Source organism: Somniosus microcephalus, chromosome 20, assembly GCF_052327205.1.
Source record: "Somniosus microcephalus isolate GS21.2 chromosome 20, FLI_Smic_1.0, whole genome shotgun sequence".
Lineage (NCBI taxonomy): Eukaryota > Metazoa > Chordata > Chondrichthyes > Squaliformes > Somniosidae > Somniosus > Somniosus microcephalus.
In genome coordinates this window covers 44592143-44617378 of record NC_141006.1, presented here as the reverse complement: position 1 = coordinate 44617378, position 25236 = coordinate 44592143, and the positions used below count along the sequence as shown (strand labels likewise).

The following is a 25236-nucleotide window of genomic DNA, read 5'->3' as shown; positions in this document are numbered from 1 at the left end:
TCCCTGATGGCTCAAATGCTACATGAATCATGCTGAATCACTTGGAAAGGGTAAATAGGGAGGTGGCAGAAGGCTTTAAACTAATAGATCCCTCCCCCCACCCCCTTCTTACAAGAAATGATACCAGCCTTAATATAAGCAAAACAGGAAAGGAGAGCATAGGAAACAAAGTAAGAGAGGACATTGCTGGCCAGGGGATAAATAGTTATAGAACAGGAGTGTAAAAAGATGGTTAACAAAGTGAGAGGAACTGCTATTACAAATGAGTTTAAACTGTCTGTGCAGCAATGCACACTGTAATAAAACAGGGGAACTGGAAGCAATAATGCATTGCGAGGAACCAGACGTAGTAAGGATTACTGAGACTTGGCTACAGAAAAATCATGACTGGGAATTAAACATTGCAGGGTATAACCTATTTAGAGAAGATGGGGGAAAAGGGGAGGTGGAGTAGCTGTACTTATTGGGGATAACATAATGGCAGCAAGACTAAAATAGAATCTTTGTGGATAGAGATAAAAGATAATAAAGGTTCAAACACACTAATGGGGTAGTCTACAGACCACCTAATAATAGTGGAAGGGAGGTGGAGGAAGAAATATGCAAACAAATTAGGGAAATTAGTAAAAAAAAAAATAGAAGAATAATCATGGGGGATTTTAACTACCCTGATATTAACTAGCCAGAAGAGGTAGATAAAGGGGATGAGAGAATGGAGTTCCTACAATGTGTACAGGACTCCTTTCTAACCCAATATGCAAGAAGCCCAACAAGGGCAGATTTGCTATTAGATCTAGTAATGGGGAATGAAGCAGAGCAGGTTTAAAAAAAAAAAAAGTTACAGATGGGGAACATCTAGGCAATAGTGACCATCAAATAATACGCTTTTAAAATAATAATTGAGACGGACCTAAGTATGACGAAGACCAGGGTATTAGATTGGAGAAAAGCCAACTTTTGCAGGGCTGAGAATAAAACTTGGGGAAAATAAAATGGACAACAATATTGGCCAACAATGATTTAGAACAGCAGTGGGAAATGTTTGAAAAGTGTTCAACCAAGTCCGGGAAAAATATATTTCCGCTATAAAACAAGAACAATCTAAACACTAATGAGACACCATGGATGAATAAAGATGTAAGGGAAAAATTAAGGGTAAGGAAGGGGGCATACTCTAAGTACGTGGACAGCAGGGGAGAGCATGATGAGAGAGAATACAAAGAGATTGGAAGAGAAGTCAAAAAACAATTAAAGGTAAAAAGAAGCTATGAAATTAAATTATCAAGGAACATAAAACAAAATAGTAAAATATTTTAAAGGCACATGAATTTAAAAAAAACAACAGGAAAGTCAGGATGTGAATAGGGCCACTAAAGGATGGACAGGATAATATCACTGGCAGCAATAGAGAGATGGCAGAAATATTAAATAATTACTTTACTTCAGTATTTACCAGGGAGACCAAACAGGTAGACATAACATTGGATGATGAGATTAGAAATGAGAACTGCATTAAAAAAAAAAAGAAATATTAAATAAACTAATAATTCAGGATAAAACCCCTGGTCCAGGTGGATTACATCCGGGCATTTTGAAAGAATCTAACGAGGAGATAGCCGAGGCATTACTACACGCATTTAAAAATTCGATAGAACAAGGTAATGCGAGAAGACTGGCAGATAGCTAACATAATAATACCTATATTTAAGAAGGGAAATAGAACATGTCCAGGGAACTATAGACCAGTCAGCTTAACATCGGTGGTAGGAAAAATAATGGAATCTCTATTAAAGGAGAAAATAGAAGGACATCTAGAAACCCAAAATATAATAATGAATAGTCAGCATAGATTTCAAAAGGGAAAGTCTTGCTTGACCAACCTCCATTGATTTTTTTTTGAAGAGGGAACAGCGAGTAGACGAGTAATGCAATAATGTAATTTTTCTAGATTTTCAAAAGGCCTTTGATAAAGTATTACATAATAGATTAATGAATAAGGTTGGGGGGGCAAGTAGTAGAATGGACAACTAGCTGGCTTCAAGGCAGAAAGCAGAGAGTAGGGGTAAAGGATAGCTATTCAGAGTGGCAGAAGGTGGGATGCGGTGTTCCACGGGGATCAGTGCTGGGACCACTGTTTACAATTTATATTAACGATTTAGACTTTGGAATCAAATCCACAATTTCTAAATTTGCACATGACACCAAATTGGGGGGTGGGAATAGTCAACACTGAGGAGAACTGCACCAAATTACAAGTAGTTAATAACTTGAATGGGCATATAATTGGCAAATGAAATTCAACACATAAATGAGAGGTATTACATTTTGGTAAAAGAAATAGGGAGGTCACATTACTTGGAAAATACAAATCCAAGTCTGGTAGAAGAGCAAAGGGATCTCCGAGTACAAATACACAAATCACTGAAAGTAGCGACACAGGTTAACAAGGCCATAAAAAAACCAAGCCAAGCACTAGGGTTTATTTCTAGAGGGATTGAATTGAAAAGTAGGGAAGTTATGCTAAACCTGTATCGAACCTTGGTTAGACCACACTTGGAGTACTGCGTACAATTCTGGTCGCCATTTTATTAAAGGATATAGAGGCACTGGATTGGGTGCAGAGAAGATTTACAGGGATGATACCAGAAATGTGAGGCTATACCTCTTGGGAAAGGATGAACAGGCTGTGTCTCTTTTCTCTTGAAAAGAGAAGGCTGAGGGGTGACCTAATAGAGGTCTTTAAAATTTATGAACGGTTTTGATAGAGTAGATAATGTTTCCACTTGTGGGGAAGAGCAAAACTAGAGGCCATCAATATAAGATAGTCACCAAGAAATCAAATAGAAGGAGCTTCTTTACCCAGAGAATGTGGAACTCGCTACCATGGAGTGGTTGAAGCGAAATAGTATAGATGCATTTAAGTGAAGACTGGACAAGCATATGAGGGAGAAGGGCATAGAGGGTTATGCTAATAGTTAGATGAGGAAAGACTGGAGGAAGCGCGAGTGGAGTATAAACACCGAATGGCCTGTTGCTGTGCTGCACATCCTGTGTAATCCTAATGGGAAAGTTCCTGATTTGGTCCCTACTTATTGACTACTTAGTTTGTCCCAGTGGGATGCTATGGGTTTCTTCTGTGTTCCCGAGCTAGGGATGACAAAACATGGCCAAGGTCGCAAGTCATGATCACTGTCTATTGACCCTGCTAAAGGATGTGAATGGTGGGTGAACTTTGTGCCCAGCTCAACTCTGCTGCCCAGTAGTCTGAAACCCTGCTAACTTTTTCTCTTAGCTCACCCGCAAGGAATGGCAACCTGGACGAGATATTTGATGTTTGTTGGCAATTGTTGAACCAGACCTTGGCATGAATCACTGTCATAAGGATAGAAAGAGAAAAACAGTGAAAAAGAAACCCATTCTCCTTCAGTTGTAGTTTAGGATTATGCTGATGGGGCGAATTCCAATGGTATGATTTGTCAGGAGGTCTGCTCCTTGTGTGCAAATAAGAACCATCTGTTACAATCGAGTTATCAGTTACTAAATGTTGTATTATGATGAGCTTGTGGTGGTACCACCGGTTGTCCCTTACATTGAGATACATAATTCCCTTTAACTTACCTTTAAATGTATCTGTTACTGCACTCGGGCTTCATTCCTGTACTCTGCGTGATGACGTCAGAGCTTGGAACCTGCTGGCAGTTGAGTTTGGAAACTTCTAGTTAGTCCTCGTGGCGTCCCCGCTGGGGAAAGACCTACACCACGGTGCTTCTACAGTCAGCCATCTTACCTGCTACCTTACCTGTTGTATTTAACCTGTTCCTGTAAACAAACAACTTATTTATAGTAAGTCGAACTTGATTATTTAGTGGCGATGCACACGAATCGCTACATTGGTGACCCAACGACGTGAGTACGGGAGCTCATCAATTCCAACACTACAATTGGTGAACCTGTATCCGTGAACGATTTTCACGGTAGCAACGCACGCCTGAACCTCGTCTTCCCACAAGACGACTGACGTACAACCGCCTAACACCGATTCCTCCAAAGGCGACCCAGTCTTTGCGAACGTAATCACAAGGTAAGCGCAGCCTGGAGCAGATCCCGTTTGACACGGACAAAACTCAACCGGACTCCATTTTATTTTTGTGAGCAATTTTCACAAAAGAAGCACGCCATGGAAGCACCAGCCGTTTTGCTGTCGCTACCGCAATCCAGGGAGCCTCAGTCTCCCTCGTGCTTTATAAAGGTAGAAGCCCCGTTCGACGAGAACATCGATGCGGCGCCGACCACGCACTTGCTTACGGTCCCCGTACTCGTCTTTCCTACCGCCACACGGATCGTCCGCCTCTACGTCCAAAGCAACAGCAAGTATACATCTCTTCAAGCGCGGGGTACAGCATGTTCGGGCCCACAAAATCGGAGCGCGCCCTGCGGGGATACCACGAGGACTCACCCCCACGAAACACAAGGATGCACTCCTCGCGCACGAGGACCCATCCCTCGCGAACCACGAGGACCTATCCCTCGTGAAAAATGACGACGACGACTCCGCCGACGACGCACCAGCCCTTCCGCCTGCTGGTTGTGTTACCTACTACACGATTCGGCGTGAACAAAAAGCGTGCCGCCCTCCCGGCTGTGTTCTCCTAAATCTACAATAGTTACAAGTGTTGCCGCCCTCCAGGCAGAGTTGACCCCTCCTGAAAGCAACAACAACCTGGACCGTTTCCGCCCTTTCTCCAGTTTTCCCTTTAACAAACGCAAACCTCTACTGACGCTGCACACATCGAGGACGGGTCCAACGGGCATCCTGCAGCCACGTGAAAGTTGCTGGCCTCACCGATCACTGATCAACGCAGCAACTCTTCACCCTCTGTGTTAACGTCGTAGCACTATGGCACACACCGTTCCGCATGTTCCAGCCTCCTGAAGGTTTCGCTCACCTGTCGGCGAGTTCACCGACCTTGCCAGTCAAGTCCTTCTGGATCGCCCGTTGGCGTTCCTGCAGATTTCGTCAGAACAAGGACTTGTTCCAACATCAACAGAGTCATCGTCCGCCCGACCTGCCCGTCACTCTGACAAGGCCTGCTCTTTCGCACGTTTCCACGGTCCTTCGCCTGATGGATACGTATTATTCGCCACGACGTGCATAAGGATCCGCTCACGAGCAGCATCTTCAGACCTCACCTACCAAGTCGAGACAGCACGACCGCCGTGACCACTAGCTCGTCAGACCATCTCACCCTTGGACTTTCGTTAAAGCGAATTCTGGGGGGGCCTATGTGGCGGTACCACCGGTTGTCCCTACATTGAGATACATAATTCCCTTTAACTAACTTACCTTTTAAATGTATCTGTTACTGCACTCAGGCTTCATTCCTGTACTCTGCGTGATGACGTCAGAGCTTGGAACCTTCTGGCAGTAGAGCTCGGAACCTGCTGGCAGTTGAGCTCGGAAACTTCTAGTTAGTCCTCGTGGCGTCCCCGCTGGGGAAAGACCTACACCATGGTGCTCCTACAGTCAGCCATCTTGCCTGCTACCTTACCTGTTGTATTTAACCTGTTCCTGTAAATAAACAACTTATTTATAGTTCGTCGAAGTCGAACTCGATTATTTAGTGGCGATGCACACGAATCGCTACAAGCTACTGCTTTATAGACAAGAGGCCAGAAACACTTTGGTTTACTGGTCTGTTGAGAGATTAAATAAAGTGTATTACTGTAGGAATTCATTTTACTTTGATAACTATTTATTTTGATCGTTTAGTGCTTTCAATTTTCTTTTTTGCTTTTTTACTCTTTGCTCTATCTTTACCAAATCTGTGTTTGCAGGCCATTCTAGTGGTGATATTTAACAGCAATAAAAAATTGGAGAAAACATTTTCCTATTATGCGAGGTTGCCTTCTATTGCTCTTTGGAGCATATTGCATAATGCTGGAGAATTTGAAACAGGGAAAAATATTTCCTTTCTAAAAGGAGGGAGAATTTTGTTTACCACTTTTGTTAGATGCTTACTAAAAATTGAAGGTACCCTAACACCGCTCTTGGAACTTTGTATAATGCTATGTCTAAATTTGATATTTAATACATTTCAAAGATGTTCTAATTTGAACTTGTTTTCTTTTGCAGTACCTCCAGCAGCAACAACCAACTTGTTTCAGCCACCTCGCAGGCCAGGTCTTGGCACAGTAGGGAAGCCTATTCGCCTGCTAGCCAATCATTTTCAGGTTCAAATCCCTAAAATTGATGTTTACCATTATGAAGTGGACATTAAACCAGAGAAACGTCCCCGCAGGGTTAACAGGTGAGAGCAAGACACTGGGCAGGTGGGGAATGATAGAAGTTCTTGCCTTCGGTCGCCAGTTAGTTGGTATGGCAAGAATCTAACATTCCTTATTGAAAGAGGGTGTGTTTTTTTTTTTTAAAGACTTTTTTAGTAAACTAGTAGTATTGAAAAGGTCTAGCTATTTGGAACCCAGTGAGAAAAGCTGATGACTCTTCCCTGTACGCATTCCCATTGCCACATTACAGGAGTGTAAGAAGTAAAATAAATACATCTTGCACCAGACGGATGACTTGTTAGCATGCAGATCTCTTCACTGAAAACAATATACCAACGAACAATCTCCAAGCTGTGACTTCATCTGCCTGCCAGCAGTTTCTTTCTAATTAAAACTTTGATCAAAAAGCCTTTAATATCCTTTTTTTTTTTTTTTTACTTGAGTAGGATTGTTTTTGTATGAAATGAGCATAGTCCATGATATATTGCCTTTGTCTGTAAAATGGACACTGCTGGGTTCTTGGGTGGGTGGGGTGGGGGTGGTGTGTAAGTTAGCAAGTTTTCAATGGCACACTGTTTTCACTGAGGAGAAGTATACTTGCAAGTAAGTCATCTTTCTTGCGGCCAGATTGTTCTTTTTTGAAACTACACTTCTTGCATTCCTGTGTTTGTGGAGACAAATCTAGGCATGCGAGGAAATTTATGAGGAAGTAATATCTCTGCCATTTAACAATAATGATCCAAAATCTGTATATTTTGACATTCAAACTTCAAATCTTTATTGTGAATTTTATCCCATTTCTAGAGAAGTGGTTGACACCATGGTCCGACACTTCAAAATGCAAATTTTTGGAGATCGACAACCAGGTTATGATGGGAAAAGGAATATGTACACTGCAAATCCATTACCAATTGGACGAGAGAGGGTGAGTACATGAGACTTCTGTTCAACACTGATCTTGTAGCCTCAGAACATGATTGAGTTTCTGGAAATGTTGCAGTTTTTTTTTTAATTTGATAGTCGCAGATCATTATTGTTGCTGTTTACATGACAATGAGTGGAGGGGGGAAATGGGTGGTAATGATGGGGACAGATGCTGGGAGCAGTTCTTTTAGTGAGAAAGAGGGGAGATGCTCACGGTGCTTTGGGGAGGAAGGACAATATCCGCATTGACTAAGAGGTAGTGGGATGGTCAAGCGGAGAAGAGTGCCGTATTATATTGAGGGGTGAGGGGAAAGGAGTGATGGTATGAACTGAGAAGGTTAGAGAAGAGAAAAGGGTAGGAAAATTAGATGAGGTACAGTGTCTGTGTAGTGGGTCCAGAGGGGAGGGTGTGTGAAAAACTTTGTTGGTTGAGTGATGGCTTGGTTGGTCTGTTGAAAATTGCAATGTCATTCATTAATCTTTATACTTCACTATTTTTAATATAAACGATCTTTAGTGATTCATGTATGTAAAAATTCAACCTGTTCACCAAATCTGACTCTAGACATTTGGATTTCCCTTTTTGACTTTCATGTACTTGTAATACATGAGAAGCAATGTTATGTATACTTGCAACTGTTTTCACAAAGGAGAGGGGCGAAGCAGACATTGCTATCGGGTGGGGGGGAAGGAGTGTGAAATATTAGATGAAATAAACATTGTGAGAGAGGAAGTATTAAAGGATTTAGCAGCTTTAAAAGTGGATAAATCCCCAGGCCCGGATGAAATATATCCCAGGCTGTTAAGCGAAGCAAAAGAGGAAATAGCAGAGGCCCTGACCATCATTTTTCAATCCTCTGGCTTCAGGTGTGGTGCTGGAGGACTGCTAATGCGGTACTCTTGTTTAAAAAGGGAGAAAAGGATAGACCGAGTAATTACAGGCCAGTCAGCCTAACCTGGGTGGTGGAAAAATTATTGGAAAGAATTCTGAAGGCCAGGATAAATCTTCATTTAGAACGACATGGATTAATCAAGGATAGTCAGCATGGATTTGTTAAGGGAAGGTCGTGTCTGATAAACTTGATTGAATTTTTTGAGGAGGTAACAAGGAGGGTAGATGAGGGTAGTGCGTTTGATGTAGTGTATATGGACTTTCGCAAGGCTTTTGATGAGGTTCTACATGGCAGACTGGTCACGAAGTTAAAAGCCCATCGGATCCAGGGCAAGTGTCAAGTTGGATTCAAAACTGGCTCGGAGACAGGAAGCAGCGGGTAATGGTTGATGGGTGTTTTTGTGACTGGAAGGTTGTTTCCAGTGGGGTTCCGCAGGGTTCAGTACTAGGTCCCTTGCTTTTTGTGGCATATATCAATGATCTTGACTTGAATGTAGGGGGTATGATTAAGAAGTTTGCAGATGATACTAAAATCAGCTGTGTGGTTGATACTGAAGAAGGAAGCTGTAGACTGCAGGAAGATAGGAGTAGGCCATTCGGCCCCTCAAGCCTGTTCTGCCATTTAATGAGATCATGGCTGATCATCCAAATTCAGTACCCTGTCCCTGCTTTCTCCCCATATCCCTTGATCCCTTTAGCCTTAAAGATATCAATAAATTGGTCGTGAGCAAAACAGTGGCAAATGGAATTCAATCCGGAGAAGTGTGAGGTAATGCATTTGGGGAGGGCTAGGAGGAAAGGGAATACACATTACATGGTAGGACACCGCATAGTGCAGAGGAACAAAGGAACCTTGGCGTGCATGTCCACAGATCCCTGAAGGTAGCAGGCCAAGTGTGGTTAAGAAGGCATATGGAATGCTTGCCTTTATTAGCCGTGGCATAGAATACAAGAGCAGGGGGGTTATGCTTCAACTGTATAAAGCACTAGTTAGGCCTCGGCTAGAGTACTGCATGCAGTTCTGGTCACCACATTACAGGAAAGTTGTGATTGCACTAGAGAGAGTACAGAGGCGATTTACAAGGATGTTGCCGGGAGTAGAGAATCTTGGCTATGAGGAAAGACTGGATAGGCTGGGTTTGTTTCCTTTGGAAGAGGGGAGACATTATTGAGGTGTATAAAATTGAGGGGCCTAGATAAAGTGGATAGAAAGGACCTATTTCCCTTAGCAGAGGGGTCAAAAACCAGGGGACACCGATTTAAAGTAATTGGGGGAAGGTTTAGAGGGAATTTGAGGGGAAATTTCTTCACCCAGAGGGTTGTGGGGGTCTGGAACTCACTGCCTGAAAGGATGGTAGAGGCAGGAACCCTAACCACATTTAAAAAGTACTTGGCTGTGCACTTGGGATGCTCTAACCTGCAGGGCTATGGACCAAGAGCTGGGAAGTGGGATTAGGCTGGCTAGCTCTTTGTTGGCCGGCGCAGACACGATGGGCTGAAATGGCCTCCTTCCATGCTGTAACTTTGATTCTATGAACTTAGGTTACTAAGTCTGTGTAACTGCTTGTTTACACATATTGGGGGGGCTTTTGAGTGGTCAGCTTTTTTGAAGCTGTCGGTTTCCTTTTGCTGGTTTCTTAGGTTGGCAGGTATGTAACCTGTAACAGTAAGTCATTGCTAAAGCGGAAAGAGTGCATCTAAATCCTTTTGAATTTTACTACAGGTTGACTTGGAAGTGACCCTTCCTGGGGAAGGCAAAGACCAGACATTCAAGGTTTCCATACAATGGGTCTCAGTTGTCAGTCTGCAGTTGCTGTTAGAAGCTTTGGCAGGGCGTCTTAGTGAAGTTCCTGAGGATTGTGTACAGGCACTCGACGTTGTCACAAGACACCTTCCCTCAATGAGGTAAATGCTGATGAGCTTTTACTCTAACATTTTCAAATAAAACCTGAGCTGCTGCATTTTCTGACATAGAAAAATATGCTCCAGTGGAACATTGTGACGGCCCATAAGTGCATCATTGTTTGTGTTTTTTAAATAAAGTGTACATAATACTTTGCATGTTCAGCTTTGGGGATGATTTAAAAATACCCAAGATAAAGGAAAAAAAACTGCAAATGAGAACCTGCTGGAAATGGATAGCAAGGCAGACAGCTTCTTTAAAATTAAAAGATTGGTTAATATTTCCGGTGTTGAGCTTTCACCAGAATTGGAGACTGGGAGAACAACAAAAGCGTTCAATAGATTAACTTTTACCATAAAGAAGTAGCTAGTAGCCTATATTTTATATAGCTGGAAAGAAGTGACAAAGTGCAAAATGCAAAGATCATCTTGGGCAGTGAAAAGGCATTAGAAAAGCAAAAGGAGGTGAAAGCAGCTCAGTTAAAAGGCATTACGAAAACAAAAATAACAAAATGCTGGAAAAACTCAGCAGGCCAGGCAACATCCATGGAGAGAAATTAGAGTCGACGTTTCGGGTGAACCCTTTTTCAAAACTGGAAAGGAAATGAAATAGATCAAAGGCAGGGCTGCGATAGAACAAAAGAAGTAAAGAGACATTAAGAGGTATTCAAAACCAGACGAGATGGTAATAGGACAGTGGAGACAAAAGACGGCTCAGATTAGGTGTGAAGTGTACTGGCAGGATGAGAGACAGCTGCCATGTGGGAGAGAGGAAAAAAAAGGAAAGGGAAAACCCAAAACAAAGGGGTGGGAAAAAAATATATAAGTAGAAATGTAATAGGGGCTGAGGTTATGATCTGAAATTGCTGAACTTGATATCGAGTCCGGAAGCCTGCAAAGTGCCTAATCAGAAGATGAGGTGCTGTTTCTCGAGTTTACGTTGAGCTTCCGTGGAACAATGCAAGAGGCCAAGGACGGTGGGGTCCGAGTGGGAATGGAGCGGTGAATTAAAATGACAGGCAACCGGAAGCTCGGGATCACCCTTACGGACTGAACGGAGGTGTTCCGCAAAGCGGTCACCCAATCTGCGTTTGGTCTCCCCAATGTAGAGGAGACCGCATCGTGAGCAGCGAATACAGTATACTAGATTGCAAGAAGTACAAGTAAATCGCTGTTTCACCTGGAAGGGGTGTTTGGAGCCCTGGACAGTGGGAAGGGGGGAGGTATAGGGGCAGGTGTTAAATCTCCTGCGCTTGCACGGGAAGGTGCCAGGCAAAGGGGGAAGGGCTGTTGGGGGTGATAGAGGAGTGGACTAGGGTGTCTCAGAGGGAGCAGTCCCTATGGAATGCTGAAAGGGGAGGGGAAGATGCATTTGGCGGTGGGATCACTTTGGAGGTAGCGGAAATGGCGGAGGATGATCCGTTGAATGTGGAGGCTGGTGGGGTGAAAGGTGAGGACAAGGGGAACCCTATCGTGGTTCCAGGAGGGAGGGGCAGGGGCGAGGGCAGAAGTGCGGGAGATAGAACGGACACGGTCGAGGGCTGTGTCAACCGCGGTAGAGGGGAATCCTCGGTTGAGGAAAAAGGAAGACATGTCGGAAGCACTGGTGTGGAAGGTGGCATCGTCGGGGCGGAGACGGAGAAACTGGGAGAATGGAATAGAGTCCTTACAGGAGGCAGGGTGGGAGGAAGTGTAGTCCAGGTAGCTGTGGGAGTCGGTGGGCTTGTAGTGAATATTGGTCGATAACCTATCCCCAGAGATGGAGATGGAGAAGTCGAGGAAGGGAAGTCAGAGATGGACCATGTGAAGGTGAGGGAAGGGTGGAAATTGGAGGTAAAGTGAATGAAATTGTCTAGTTCGGGGCGAGAGCAGGAAACGGCACCGATACAATGTATCGGAAAAAGAGGTGAGGGAGGGGACTGGAACAAAGTGTTCCACATATCCCACGAAAAGGCAGGCATAGCTAGGACCCATGCGGGTACCCATAGCAACACCTTTGATTTGGAGGAAATGAGTGGAGTTAAAGGAGAAGTTGTTCAATGCGAGAACAAGTTCAGCCAGGCGGAGGAGGGTGGTGGTGGATGGGGACTGGTCGGGCCTCTGTTCAAGGAAGAAGCGGAGCGCCCTCAGGCCATCCTGGTGGGGGATGGAGGTGTACGTCCATGGTGAAAAGGAGGCGGTTGGGGCCAGGAAACTGGAAACTGTAAAGTGGCGGAGGGCGTCCGAAGAGTCGCGGATGTAGGTGGGAAGAGACTGGACAAGGGGAGAAAAGATAGTGTCGAGATAGGAAGAGATAAGTTCCGTGGGGCAAGAACAGGCTGAAACGATGGGAAGGAGGTAGAAGTGGGCTGTGCAGGGTTGGGGAACTGTTGAGGTTGGTGGCCGCGGGGGGAAGATCTCCCGAGGAGATGAGGTCAGTCTTGGAAACTGTGGTTTGATGTTCGGTAGTGGGGTCATGGTCCAGGTGGAGGTAGGAGGAGGTGTCGGAGAGTTGGCGCTCAGCTTCCGCTAGGTAGAGGTCAGTTCACCAAACAACAACAGCACCACCCTTGTCAGCGGGTTTAATGACAATGTCAGGGTTGGATCTAAGAATGGAGTGCTGCAAGTTCAGAGCGAGGTAAGTTGGAGTGAGTGAGGGGAGCAGAGAAATGGAGACGGCCGATGTCACAGCGGCAGTTAGCGATGAAAAGATCTAGAGAGGGTAAGAGGCCAGGGGGAGGGGTCCAGGTAGAACGGGAATTCTGCAAGCGGGAGAAAGGGTCAGGAGGGCGGGGGGGGGGGGTGGGGGAGAGACTCCTGGCCAGAGAAGTGGGCACGGAGACAAAGGCAGCGGAAAAAGAGCTCAACATCGTGCCGAGCTCGCAATTCATTGAGGTGGGGGCGTAAGGGGATGAAGCTCAGGCCTTTGCTGAGGACTGATCGTTCAGGGTCAGAGAGGGGATAGTGAAAATGCGGCAGGGGGTGAGATTGGGAGAAGGGGGGGGTCAGAGGAAAGTGAAGGGGAAGAAGGTTCCGGAGGGGCGTTGGTGTCCAAGAGTTGATGAAGCTTGCGATCCTTGACATCGGAAAAGAAGAAAAAAAGTTTTTTGTTGAAGCGTCGGATGAGTCGAAGGATGAAATGGAACTGTGGACCCGGACAGCTTTGAGATAGTGTGCCGGTGTTGCTGAAGAGAGAGGTCAAGAGTGTTCATGTGGCGCTGCATGGCGTTGAGTGTGGATCTCTGGATGCAGCGAGAGCAGTAGTTCGAGGAACGATGAATATCTTGGAGATATTTGTAATCCTGGGTGGATCCGAAACACGAAGGGTGGAAGTTTAGTTGGAATCCACGTGGAATAAGTCTGAACCGGAGACAGTTGCTGAGGAAAATGATGTGGCTGTGAAACAGAGTCTTGGCAGATACCTGATCAAACACGAGAAGGGAAACTGAAAGTAATGAAGATTAACAAGGTTGAAGAGCCAAGCTCCGCTTCTTCCTTGAAAAAAGGCCTGACTAGTCCCCATCCATCACCACCCTCCTCCGCCTGGCTGAACTTGTTCTCACATTGAACAACTTCTCCTTTAACTCCACTCATTTCCTCCAAATCAAAGGTGTTGCTATGGGTACCCGCATGGGTCCTAGCTATGCCTGCCTTTTCGTGGGATATGTGGAACACTTTGTTCCAGTCCTACTCAGGTCCCCTCCCTCACCTCTTTTTCCGATACATTGATGACTGTATTGGTGCCGTTTCCTGCTCTCGCCCCGAACTAGACAATTTCATTCACTTTGCCTCCAATTTCCACCCTTCCCTCACCTTCACATGGTGCATCTCTGACTCTTCCCTTCTCTTCCTTGACTTCTCCGTCTCCATCTCTGGGGATAGGTTATCGACCAATATTCACTACAAGCCCACTGACTCCCACCCCGCCTCCTGTAAGGACTCTATTCCATTCTCCCAGTTTCTCCGTCTCCGCCGTATCTGCTCCGACGATGCCACCTTCCGCACCAGTGCTTCCGACATGTCTTCCTTTTTCCTCAACCAAGGATTCCCCTCTACCGCGGTTGACACGGCCCTCGACCGTGTCCGTTCTATCTCCCGCACTTCTGCCCTCACCCCTGCCCCTCCCTCCCGGAACCACGATAGGGTTCCCCTTGTCCTCACCTTTCACCCCACCAGCCTCCACATTCAACGGATCATCCTCCGCCATTTCTGCTACCTCAAGTGATCCCACCACCAAATGCATCTTCCCCTCCCCTCCCCTTTCAGCATTCCGTAGGGACCGCTCCCTCCGACACCCTGGTCCACTCCTCTATCGCACCCAACAGCCCTTCCCCTTCGCCCGGCACCTTCCCGTGCAAGCGCAGGAGATTTAACATCTGCCCCTATACATCCCCCCCCCCCCCCCCCCCCCCCCCCCTTCCCACTGTCCAGGGCCCCAAACACCCCTTCCAGATGAAACAGCGATTTACTTGTACTTCTTGCAATCTAGTATACTGTATTCGCTGCTCACGATGTGGTCTCCTCTACATTGGGGAGACCAAACACAGATTGGGTGACCGCTTTGCGGAACACCTCCATGCAGTCCGCAAGGGTGACCCCGAGCTTCCGGTTGCCTGTCATTTTAATTCACCGCTCCATTCCCACTCGGACCTCACCGTCCTTGGCCTCTTGCATTGTTCCACGGCAGCTCAACGTAAACTCGAGGAACAGCACCTCATCTTCCGATTAGGCACTTTGCAGCCTTCCGGACTCTCTCAAGTTCAACAATTTCAGATCATAACCTTGGCCCCTATTACATTTTTACTTTTTTTTCCCACCCCTTTGTTTTGGGTTTTCCCTTTCTTCCCCCCCCCCTTTTTTTTCCCCCCCTCTCTCCCACATGGCAGCTGTCTCATCCTGCCAGTACACTTCACACCTAATCTGAGCCGTCTTTTATCTCCACTGTCCTATTGCCATCTTGTCTGGTTTTGAATACCTCTTAATGTCTCTTTACTTCTTTTGTTCTATCGCAGCCCTGCCTTTGATCTATTTCATTTCCTTTCCAGTTTTGAAAAAGGGTTCACCCGAAACGTCGACTCTAATTTCTCTCCACGGATGTTGCCTGGCCTGCTGAGTTTTTCCAACATTTTCTGTTATTTCGGATTTCCAGCATCTGCAGTATTTTGCTATCACATTACGAAAACAAAAGACGGATGAAAAGCCCCCAAATGGAAAATAGTGTGGTGGATGAGAGAAATAGGCAAGAAAATAAAGTGACTACTAAGGTTTGAAAAGGCCAAAGTACCAAGGAAAAAGAAGGGTCATTGAACAGTGGCGGAGGAGTTCAAGTGGCAAACCACAGGGAAGTTAGCATCATGTAGATAAAATAGAAACATTTGACATAGCAATTTCCCAATCTGCATTTGATGTTTTCATTGTGGAAAAGATCACATTATGAGCATCAGTGCAGTGCTTGAGATTGGAGGCTAGTGGAATAGGAAAGTGAGAACAACAAACCAACTCCCTTGAGAGGGAAGAGAATTGAATAGGGTGAAATGGGCTATATACAGTTAAAGATCCTGATGACCACAGAATATTGAAAATCTTGCTGAGGGTGAAGACATTTCAGAAGCTGTGGTGTGGAAAGTGAAGCCAACAGGGGAGATGCAGTTGAGAAATGAGAAAATAATATACCAAGTAGATAGAAAGGGAACTCCCATTAGTCCCACAGTAATGCCTTTTATCTGGAGAAAGTGAGCTGAGTTGATGAGGGTGATAACAAGCTCCGACAAATGTTAGAGCAGTGGTAGATGGCAACCTGGTTGATAGAGCTGCTCATAGAAAAAGCAGAAGTCTCGGACACAATACTTTGCATGATGGGAGGACATCCATGGTGAATAGATGATTGGGGCTGGAGAATGTGAAATCATCAAAGCAATGGAGAGCCGTCCAAAGATGCGGGTATAAGCAGACGTAGGCAGTGGCATACACTGTTCTTTACCCGCAGATGTATTCAATCCATGGACCCCATTCTACTGAGGTAAGCACTACAGGCAGTTAAGCGCACTGCCTCAATAATCCTGTTGACCAGTCTGCTTTTATTGCAACTGTTTTACTGTTTGTGCTGGCTCGCATTTCATCGCACAACCTCGGCAATTCTTGTCATGTTGAGCACCAAGCCTCATCTGTAGCTGTTTCCCCACCATTCATTGAATACATGTCACTCATTTTCTTTCCAGTGTGTAGTATTTTACACTTGTCCATATTAAATTGAATTTCGAACAAGTGGCCATAATCTTAAAATTAGAGCTAGGCCATTTAGAAGTGAAATCAGGAAGCATTTTTTCCCCGCACAGAGGTTAGTGGAAATCTGGAACTCGCTCCTCCAAGAGGCTGTGGATGATGGGTCATTTTAAAATTTTCAAGACTGAGATCGATAGATTTTTGGTAGGTAAGGGATATGGAATTTAGATCCAGATCGGCCATGATCTAATTGAATGGTGAACAGGCTCGAGGTGCTGAATGGCCTACCCCATTCCTGTGTTTTGTCTACTTGTAATTTGCACAACTGAATTTGTAGTTTGCCTCTTCTGAATTCACAGTTCCTCCTACTTTCAATTTATCAGGTTCACTATGCAGTATATAAGCCTGATAAACCTTTGGAAGTTTCACAGTTTCCTGTCTATATTATAGAAATGGCTTTGAGAAAAGGCTACAGTGAAATGTCTTGTAAAGCTTCAGACTCTGTTACCACTGTCTGTATGTCTAATGTCTTGGCAGGCAGCATTTTAAAAGTGGCTTTTCTGGAGACTTACTTTCTTCCCTCTCCTCCTTAGGTATACCCCGGTGGGCCGTTCCTTCTTCTCTCCTCCAGAGGGTTACTATCACCCGCTGGGTGGAGGTAGAGAAGTCTGGTTTGGTTTCCATCAGTCTGTCCGACCTGCCATGTGGAATATGATGTTAAACATTGATGGTGAGTTGCAAATACTGTAAGCATGCTTATTACATGGATCTTGAAACATTCTGGATTTTTTCCTGGTTTGCTAGAGAACTTTGAAATACTCATTATATAATTAAATAAAGTCACTCTTTTATAAAGAGATCCAATGCAATGAATTATTCCACAATCAACTGCAGCCTAACTAGATTATTATATCCAGCTGAGACTAAAGGTCAGTACATCATGGTGTTTGTCAAAATTTAAAATCCAGCTGAGAACTTTTCATTGCATAATGTATGAGAAATTAAAAATAAATTATTTTCTGTTCTTTGTGCCATACTGCAATTATTTGGTTCAACCATGGCTTGGATTTCCATCTAAAGCTATAGGGGATCATTATGGCTTGGTCAGTGCATAGTTTGAGTGCATCAAAAAGTGAAATTACAATTGGGATGTAAGGAGTAATGTGATTACTGTACTACCCTCCGAAGGCGAGAAAATGAAAATAATCCATACATTTAGATCAGCAATGGGAAGAAGATTGGAAAAAATGAGATTAAATGGGCCATAGGTTTTCTTAGTGCCCTGATGCAAACTGACAATGGATGGCTTTGATCCAACCAAAGTAGTTATGACCTGATACAATGGCATGTAAATTGGCGTGAGGGGGGCGGGGGAAGCTTTACAGCTTATTAGATGCAGTAACAGATTCAAAACTTCTACAGAACCTAGGACCAACTGAGTCTGGGATGTAAAACAGACCTGAAGAACCCCCAAAAAAGTGTTTTTTTTTAGTTCAATCCAATGCCAACAATTTTAAGATGGAGAGCTAATTGGGAGAGAAGAGCACAGATCCGAAGATGATGCTCCATTGAGGGAAATAGATTATTTTTAAACTGCAGTTACAACTATGGTTATAACACATCATTACATTGGCCCAGTAATTCCTGTCACAACGCGTGAGTACGGACAGGGTACTCACGCGTGTGCCAGGAGGAATTGCCGGTTTTCAGCATGCACAGCGCATGCGCTGAAAACCGGCATTTCCTGTCCTCTGACCCAAGGGGTTAAGAGGCTGAACGCATGCGCGGTATCGGGCAGCGCGTGCGACTTGGATTTCCTGTATTTTTACAGATTTGCACATGTGTAAAGGGCTCCAGTTTTTACGCATTGAAAAACCACACGTAAGTACTTAGTTTTACAGGTAAGTGGTCTTTTAGTACAATTTAGAATTTTTTTTTCCACAAGTTTATTATTTTTAAAGAATCTACAGTAAGGTAAGTTTTTAGTTTTAGACCCTATTTTTTAAAAATTTATTTTTTTCAAAAATTTGATTAATTGTTTAAAATAGTTTTTTAAAGTTATTCATAGTTAATTTAATTATTGGGATGCTTTTTAAAATTTTATTTAAAGTTTAAGTAGTGTTTTGGGGTGCCGTACTTTTCATGAGTTTGACAGTCTTTACTATCAAACTTATGAATGAAGTTTCCCCTCCCCTGATTGGCTGAACAGTGCTCACCTGATCCCAGCCGGCACATCGCACTAACTACGCCGCTGGGTCAGGTTAGCACAGCGCGCCGACATCAGAACCGGGCCACTGACAGGAAATCCACTGCGGGCCAGGTTTCAGATGTCGGCGCGCAGGGTAAGTGCACATTGGGGGCTTGCACGTGCGGCAAGCCCCCGACACCAAGTTCTGGGCCATTATGCTTTGGTTCCCTACCATAAATGCTGTTCCCTGTCAACTGTCTGAAGCTGAGCAGACCATTCGCAACCATGGGGCAGAATTTTGCCGGCATTTAGAGGTGGGTCTGCTATCAAAATCGAAATGATTGACCGCAGGTTGGGAACCCACTGCGAACCCGCTCCATGCAAGTTTCCAGAGTGTTGGGTCTGTGATTTCAGAACAGACCCGACACCAAGTGGCGGGGGAGGCCGTTAAGTATCTTAACTGCTTGTTTACTACTATTTTGCCAGCCTTATTCTATTTTACCACATTTTTAACGGAGTTCACGTCATTCGGAGATCACGTCTGTAAGTAGGTCGGGTTCTCTATATCTCCCCATTGCTATGAATAGGTGACAGCTGCAAAAGTGGTATGAAAGCTACCATTTCACAGCTGGTCACTGCCCAATGTCAGAAGCTTGAGCCTTCAGGACTTGGAAGACACTTTTGAGCTGTATGCAGTTTGGAAGTGTTTGGAGTAAACTATCTATCCACTGTCACCCTTGGAGCAAGCTCTCTCACCATTGACAGATCGCTTCTGTCATCTCAACTTCAGCTGCCATCTATTCCAGCAACATCGGTACCCTTGGAAAAAATCTCACCGTGGTCCTCTGAATCCCTCCACGATCAGCTCCAACACCACCATCACCAGGCGCAACACCAGCCTTCTCCGCAGTCACCTGATGCTGCACAGGACACAAGCCATCAGCACCCGACCACATTGCTGCCCAGGAGGCCAGTGATGGCATCACCATGGCCAGATTTACTTCACTTGACGCTGTACACCCTGGCTGCCACATGATGCGCTAGGTTAATACCACCTCACATCACCATAAAGCATTCCCCCAATGACCAAGCCATTCCTTTCATACTCCTCAACATTGCGGAGCTACCGTTATGTCTCATCATTCACTGCAACTCACTAAGACACTTCCAAAGATGATCTGTACAATAAGGCAAAGTGTTGAAAATAACGATTTCAATGTTTGACGACACATAACAGAAAATTTGCATAAAACACCCAAGTGCCTACCCTTGTGTGTTAGTTGGTATGATTGCACTAGGATGAGGGTTAGTGAGTGAGATGGGGAATGATAATGTAGATAGAGGGATGGGTGAAGGTGCAAGATAAGTTGATGTAAGGATGTGCAGGAGTAGGTTAGGGAAGGCAAGTGATGGGGATATGATGAATGGCACAGCAGGATAAGGTTGAGTGTGGCTTTGCAGTAACGTTTCGTGATCTACTGAGGCTGCATTGGTGTCCTGGGGAGGCCTCTTCCGCCCTTGGAAGGGAAGAGAACGTCCTTGCGTGCTGTGACTCCCTCCATAAGCATATGGAGGGAGTCATACGAGAGCCTGGGTGCAGCCGTGCACCTTTTGTGCAGTGTTTGCAGCACCTCAATGCTGCAGAACACTGACAGCACAACTGTCGAAATGAATGCGGCCATGGTCCCTTTAAGGAAACCAGCTGACGACTCGTCATCAAATGACGTCATCAGACCCGCTTCCTTTTAATTGGGCCGGCAACCCCACAGGGTGGGCTTAACAAGCCCTATTAACGGAAAATCCTTTTTGTAGAGTGGCTGCAGCCAGCAACGGGACTGGAACCCACCTCTCGCCGCGATCCCGCTTCCGCTGGCGAAATCGCAGCCTTGGTGTTTGACCCCGAGATGAGCTTCTGCCCACATAGCCGCTCCATTACCAAGACTGCCTACTTCCACCTTCGTAACATCGCCCGACTCCAACCTTGCCTCAGCTTATCTGCTGAAACCCTCATCCATGCCTTTGTTACCTTTAGACTTCACTATTCCAATACTCTATGTAATACATCTCTGGCATTGTTGGCTGATCCTGGTTGACACCAAATTGTGAGGGCATTGATCACAAAATATTGACATGAAGAAACCCTTTGGTCCATTTAATCTCAACCTGCTCTCTTCCCATTGCTGTAACCAGTTATTCTAAATGTATGGTTTTTCTATTTCCTCACTTTTCCTTCTGAGGATTTGCTAAATAATCCAGTAGAAGAGTGCAGTACCCACTGATCAAGTGCTTAGTTGCTGGATTTCTTTTTTGCTTTTTGATGCATTGTAACATTTACCAAGCCATTGTGATCCCTTCTCGTTTTGGATGGAAAGCCAGAAATGGTCATCTCAGAGCCTCTATTTTGCACTGATTTTTGAGAGTTTGTTTATTGCATTGGTTGTCTTTATGGTGTAGTCTATAATGTGTCTAAGGAAACAAACTTCAATGCTGAAGGCATGCAATGGAAAATGTTTTGTCTTGTGATCTTTCAGCCCTTTTGTCAACGTGGCCTATCTTTTATTTGCAATCATTGTTGCCCATGTGTTGATCAACAAATTCATTAAACTGTGATGGCTGACCATTAAACCCTTGCTACTCTTCCTCCATGAGAAACTCGTGAGTGTGTTTCAGAATTATCTGGAAATGGAGTCTTTCCATTATATCTATTGGGATCAAAATGTTTTGCTTTAAAAGGTCCTGTCTAATCCATTGGAATGCATATCACGTTACTTCAAAAACTGATGCACTTTTCACTACACAGATTGTCAGTTACATGTATCAGTAGTTGATTCATGCGATTACCCTTGACCTGTAGATAAGCAGCCCTAATACTTCACTTTTGCTTAAAATACTGTTTCACTGTCCTTTCGTTCAGTTAACGCAACATATAAGTGCTATAATATTTGCTTCCCAGAATGTTGTTCTTGTGCCTTAACTTAATATATAGATGGAAATATAAGATAATGGCCCAGAAATTCGGGTCGGAGGCTTCCCGCAGATGCAAGCCTCCGACCTGCACTTACCTAGCGCGCCAGCCGTTGAGCTGTGGGCCCGCATGGGATTCCGATCCTGGGCCTGCTCCAACTGCCGGCGCGCAGTGCTTGCGTATCCCAGGGGCGCAGTTAGTTCGATGCATCCCCTGGGATCACATGGGCCATGGAGAGCCAATGGTAGCAGGGAAATGCCCATTCATAAAATTAACAGGAAGAGCTGTCAAAACTATAAATACTATAAGCCCCAAACAAAACAAAAAATTTTTAGCACATTTTTAAAATAACTATAAATTACATAAAATAACTAAACAATAATTTAATTTTTTTGAAAAAATTAATTAAATTTTCTAACAGGGCTAAAAATAAACTTACCTTTATTTAAAGTATTTAAAAATAATAAACCTGTGGGGGAAAAAATGTTTTAATTTTAATTAATTCACCACTTACCTTGTTAAAAGCAGGCCTTGCGCCAGCTTTTTACATGTGTAACTCCTGGAGACTTACCCTCCTGGAGAAACCTGCAAAAAAAAAAAAAAAAAAAAATAACTTCCAGGCGTACGCGCTGCCTCTCCGGCGCACGCGTTCGACCTCTGAACCCCTTTAAGCAGTGTATGCACGAAACCAGCACTTCCATTGGGCCTACGGGTGAGTACCCAGTGCGTACGCGCCTGTGGAGACCCAAATTTCTGGGCCATTAGCAAATCTAGGAAAAAATTATTTGGTTAAAAAGCTTAAGTGAATCTATTGCTGAGCGTCTGAAATAACTAGTGGAATACATTTCTTTATTACTGACTGCATGAACACTGTTGGGCAAGGTACAAGTTTATTTTGATGAACTAATCTTCAAAAGGGACTTCTTGACAATACAAGCTAAGACAGCAGCACAGTGAAATGCTCTTGTAGCTACTAATCACTATTCGCAATCACAAAGGTTTGTACATCTGTCAGTTCAAACCAAAAGCATTTTCTCTTTAAAAGGTGGCATTAAGATTAAGTCCTAGTTTTCCACCTCCATTATTGGAGTATAATTCTTTTGTAGTTAGAGATTGAATGAGGACAAAATGTTAGACTGAGCTACATTCAAGTTCTTGTTGCCCCCCCCCCCCCCCCCAAAAAAAAAATCATTTCAAAAGAAATGAGGTGCAAATACAGAACAAGACCTTGCCTACAATGCAATAGTCTTGAAAACCTACAATGCCCATTGCCCTTGATTATATAATTGTGCACCCTTTTGTTAAGGGAGGCTTAACTATATCAAAAGAACGAAGAAAGTCATACCGAGGATAAGTAATCTAGAGTAAAGTGCAATGATTATGATCAGATCATCCTTTCGGGTGTTTTTTCCTAAGTGAAATCGCCAACTTTTTCCTTATACTGGTATACCTGATATGCTACCATTAATTCTTCATCAGTATCCCTTGGCATTTTTTAAACCCAAGTTATGCTTGAGGCTGTGTCCTTCTTGATCAAATCAATCAGTTGTGGTAGATTTTTAACCAGCAATGCTGCTTTTTTTTAAAAAATGTTAATGGCCCGGATTTTGCGGCCAGTGGTCACCCGACGGCACCAGCCGGTCATTACACGTGCACTTGCCCACCGATTTTCTACGGGCTTTTGCACGAGAACGTGTGGTGATTAGAGCTTGAGCAGCACGGCACTCTACACTGGATCTGGAACCGGAGTAAAACCGGGCAAGCAACTGTGTATCGTCAAATGTTCTGGAATCCGGACACCCTGTCAAACCCTTTCGAAAGAAGCGACGACTACAAGGCCTGCGAGGAGGAGAACTACAAGGTGACAGCCAAAAACCGGAAATATCACAACCTGGGCCCAGGCATCTCCAGACTCGGAACGTGTTTCTGATATCCGAAGTCCGGAAACGCCCGACCCAGGTTGCGATATTTTCAGACATCAGAAACCCGTTCCGAAGTCCGGAAAAACACAAAAACCGGCTCAGCCTCGGTCCCGAGGTTGCCAGATTCAGGACGCTCAACCTGTATTTAAATTTAATATTTTAAAATCTCCCAACAATAATTAATCTGAAGGAATGAGACTCCACACTTGGGTTAATTTTCAGTGCCAAAGAGGTTGTTTGTCAGCAATTAACTTAGCATGCCATTAAAAATTTACTAACACTGGAATGGACAAGTCCTATATTTTCTTTTCTGGTGTGTTTAGTGGCTATCTATCCTACCGCAAGTTCACGCCGTTCTATGTGTTTCAATGCTGAGTCTCTTGGCGAGATACCAGTATAGCTAAGCTTCTGGAGGAGCAGGGCAACTCTGACAGCAACTTCTGATTTCTGCGATAAACTGTGTGTGCAGTTGCTGGGACTTGCTTTTCTATTTACTCTTGACAATGAACGCTGATAGCCTCACTGTTATTTTTACCGCAAAACCTGGGCCAATATTGTGCATATGAATTGTGAATGCTTTGTACGTTGACCTACTTGAACTAGAAATACTCCATGCAATGCAGGTGTGGTTTATCTTGTAATATGCTATCAGAGCAACTGAATATACATAGTTCATTTTTCTTTAAAAGCAGCATTGGTGTACTTTTTCCTTTTGCCACAAAATAAAACTTTGCTCCCAAAAAAAAAAAAAAAAAAAAAAAAAAATGAATCCACAACATTTAGTGTCATTTTTGTGTGGAAAATTATGTAAATTAAGAATTATATTGACACTCAAAAGCCTGTATGTATTTTTTATGCAGTTTTTTTAATATGAGGGAGAACTCTGAGACTTATAATTTTACCTACATTTCATCTATTCTAAACTTTACTGAACAATCTACAGGTGGGTTTTCTGTTTTATTTAGCCAGCGAAGGGAAAGAGAAACTTGCTACTCCATCTCAACTTGTTCCTTACATTATCTCCAGTCAGCCTATTGATCATGGAGAACGCTCAGGACTTGCACCACACTCCTGTCATCTGAAGGACACCAATGGTTGCAAAGTGGTGGGAAATGTGTTGAGGTGGGAGAGGACAGTGGCGAATTTAATAACTTGTTGAAGCCTGAGCTGATTTAGCTTTCAAGGAAACTGATGATCATCTTGTGTCTTCCAGTATCTGCAACAGCGTTTTACAGAGCTCAGCCAGTCATTGAGTTCATGTGTGAGGTGCTAGACATTCAGAATATCAATGAGCAAACCAAACCACTGACTGACTCTCAGCGTGTAAAATTTACCAAAGAAATAAGAGGTAACGTGCTTAGTCCAAAGGCAAGATTGAATACTTTTTAAATGCAAGAAGTAATTTTAGTGTCAACATAGCTGCAATAGAAAATGTCCAGCTGTTTAAGGAGAAGTGTGACTAATTTTTATTAAGCTCTTACTTTGAACTCAATTAAAATTGTAATTCCAGTATTAATTACTACGAAATTCTTGGTTCACTTGGATTTTTTGGTAGGCAACTGAAATATACCTTTTTGGTATGATTGCAAACTACCTCAAGTGACCAGTGTTAGATTTTGCATAGTAAGTTTGTTAAATTTTTGTAATTGGCTGCGTATGTTCCGATTTACTGTTGATTGTGGTTGTGCATCTTTAAAACTTACAAAATGGTGTAGATTGTGTTTTCAAATGTAGAATTAAAACCATGAACATCTGGATACTTCTAGATGTGTTTCATTTTTTTTTTAAAGTTGTGTACACTGCTGTTTCTCAGCAATTATTTTTGTAACTTGTAACTCCAATGAATTGCAAACCATAAAGTTATGGAATATCATTTACCTCGATGCCAGACATTTAAACTACAAGGTAAAAATTTGTTGTGTTGACCAGTGTTACGTCAGTTTGATTGAGTTGGCCT

The 25236-nt window shown here is 43.9% G+C and overlaps 1 protein-coding gene across 1 annotated transcript in view; it reads left to right on the top strand.

Moving 5' to 3' along the window:
- The window catches only part of LOC147103184 (protein argonaute-4), an 83003-nt gene that overhangs the window by 23159 nt on the left and 34608 nt on the right, over positions 1-25236 (top strand). Inside the window, exons 2-6 of the mRNA XM_085962570.1 lie at positions 6134-6308; positions 7090-7210; positions 9825-10006; positions 16798-16934; positions 24493-24627. Of these exons, the coding sequence (XP_085818696.1) occupies positions 6134-6308; positions 7090-7210; positions 9825-10006; positions 16798-16934; positions 24493-24627 (750 nt within the window). The remainder of the gene's footprint in view (positions 1-6133; positions 6309-7089; positions 7211-9824; positions 10007-16797; positions 16935-24492; positions 24628-25236) is intronic.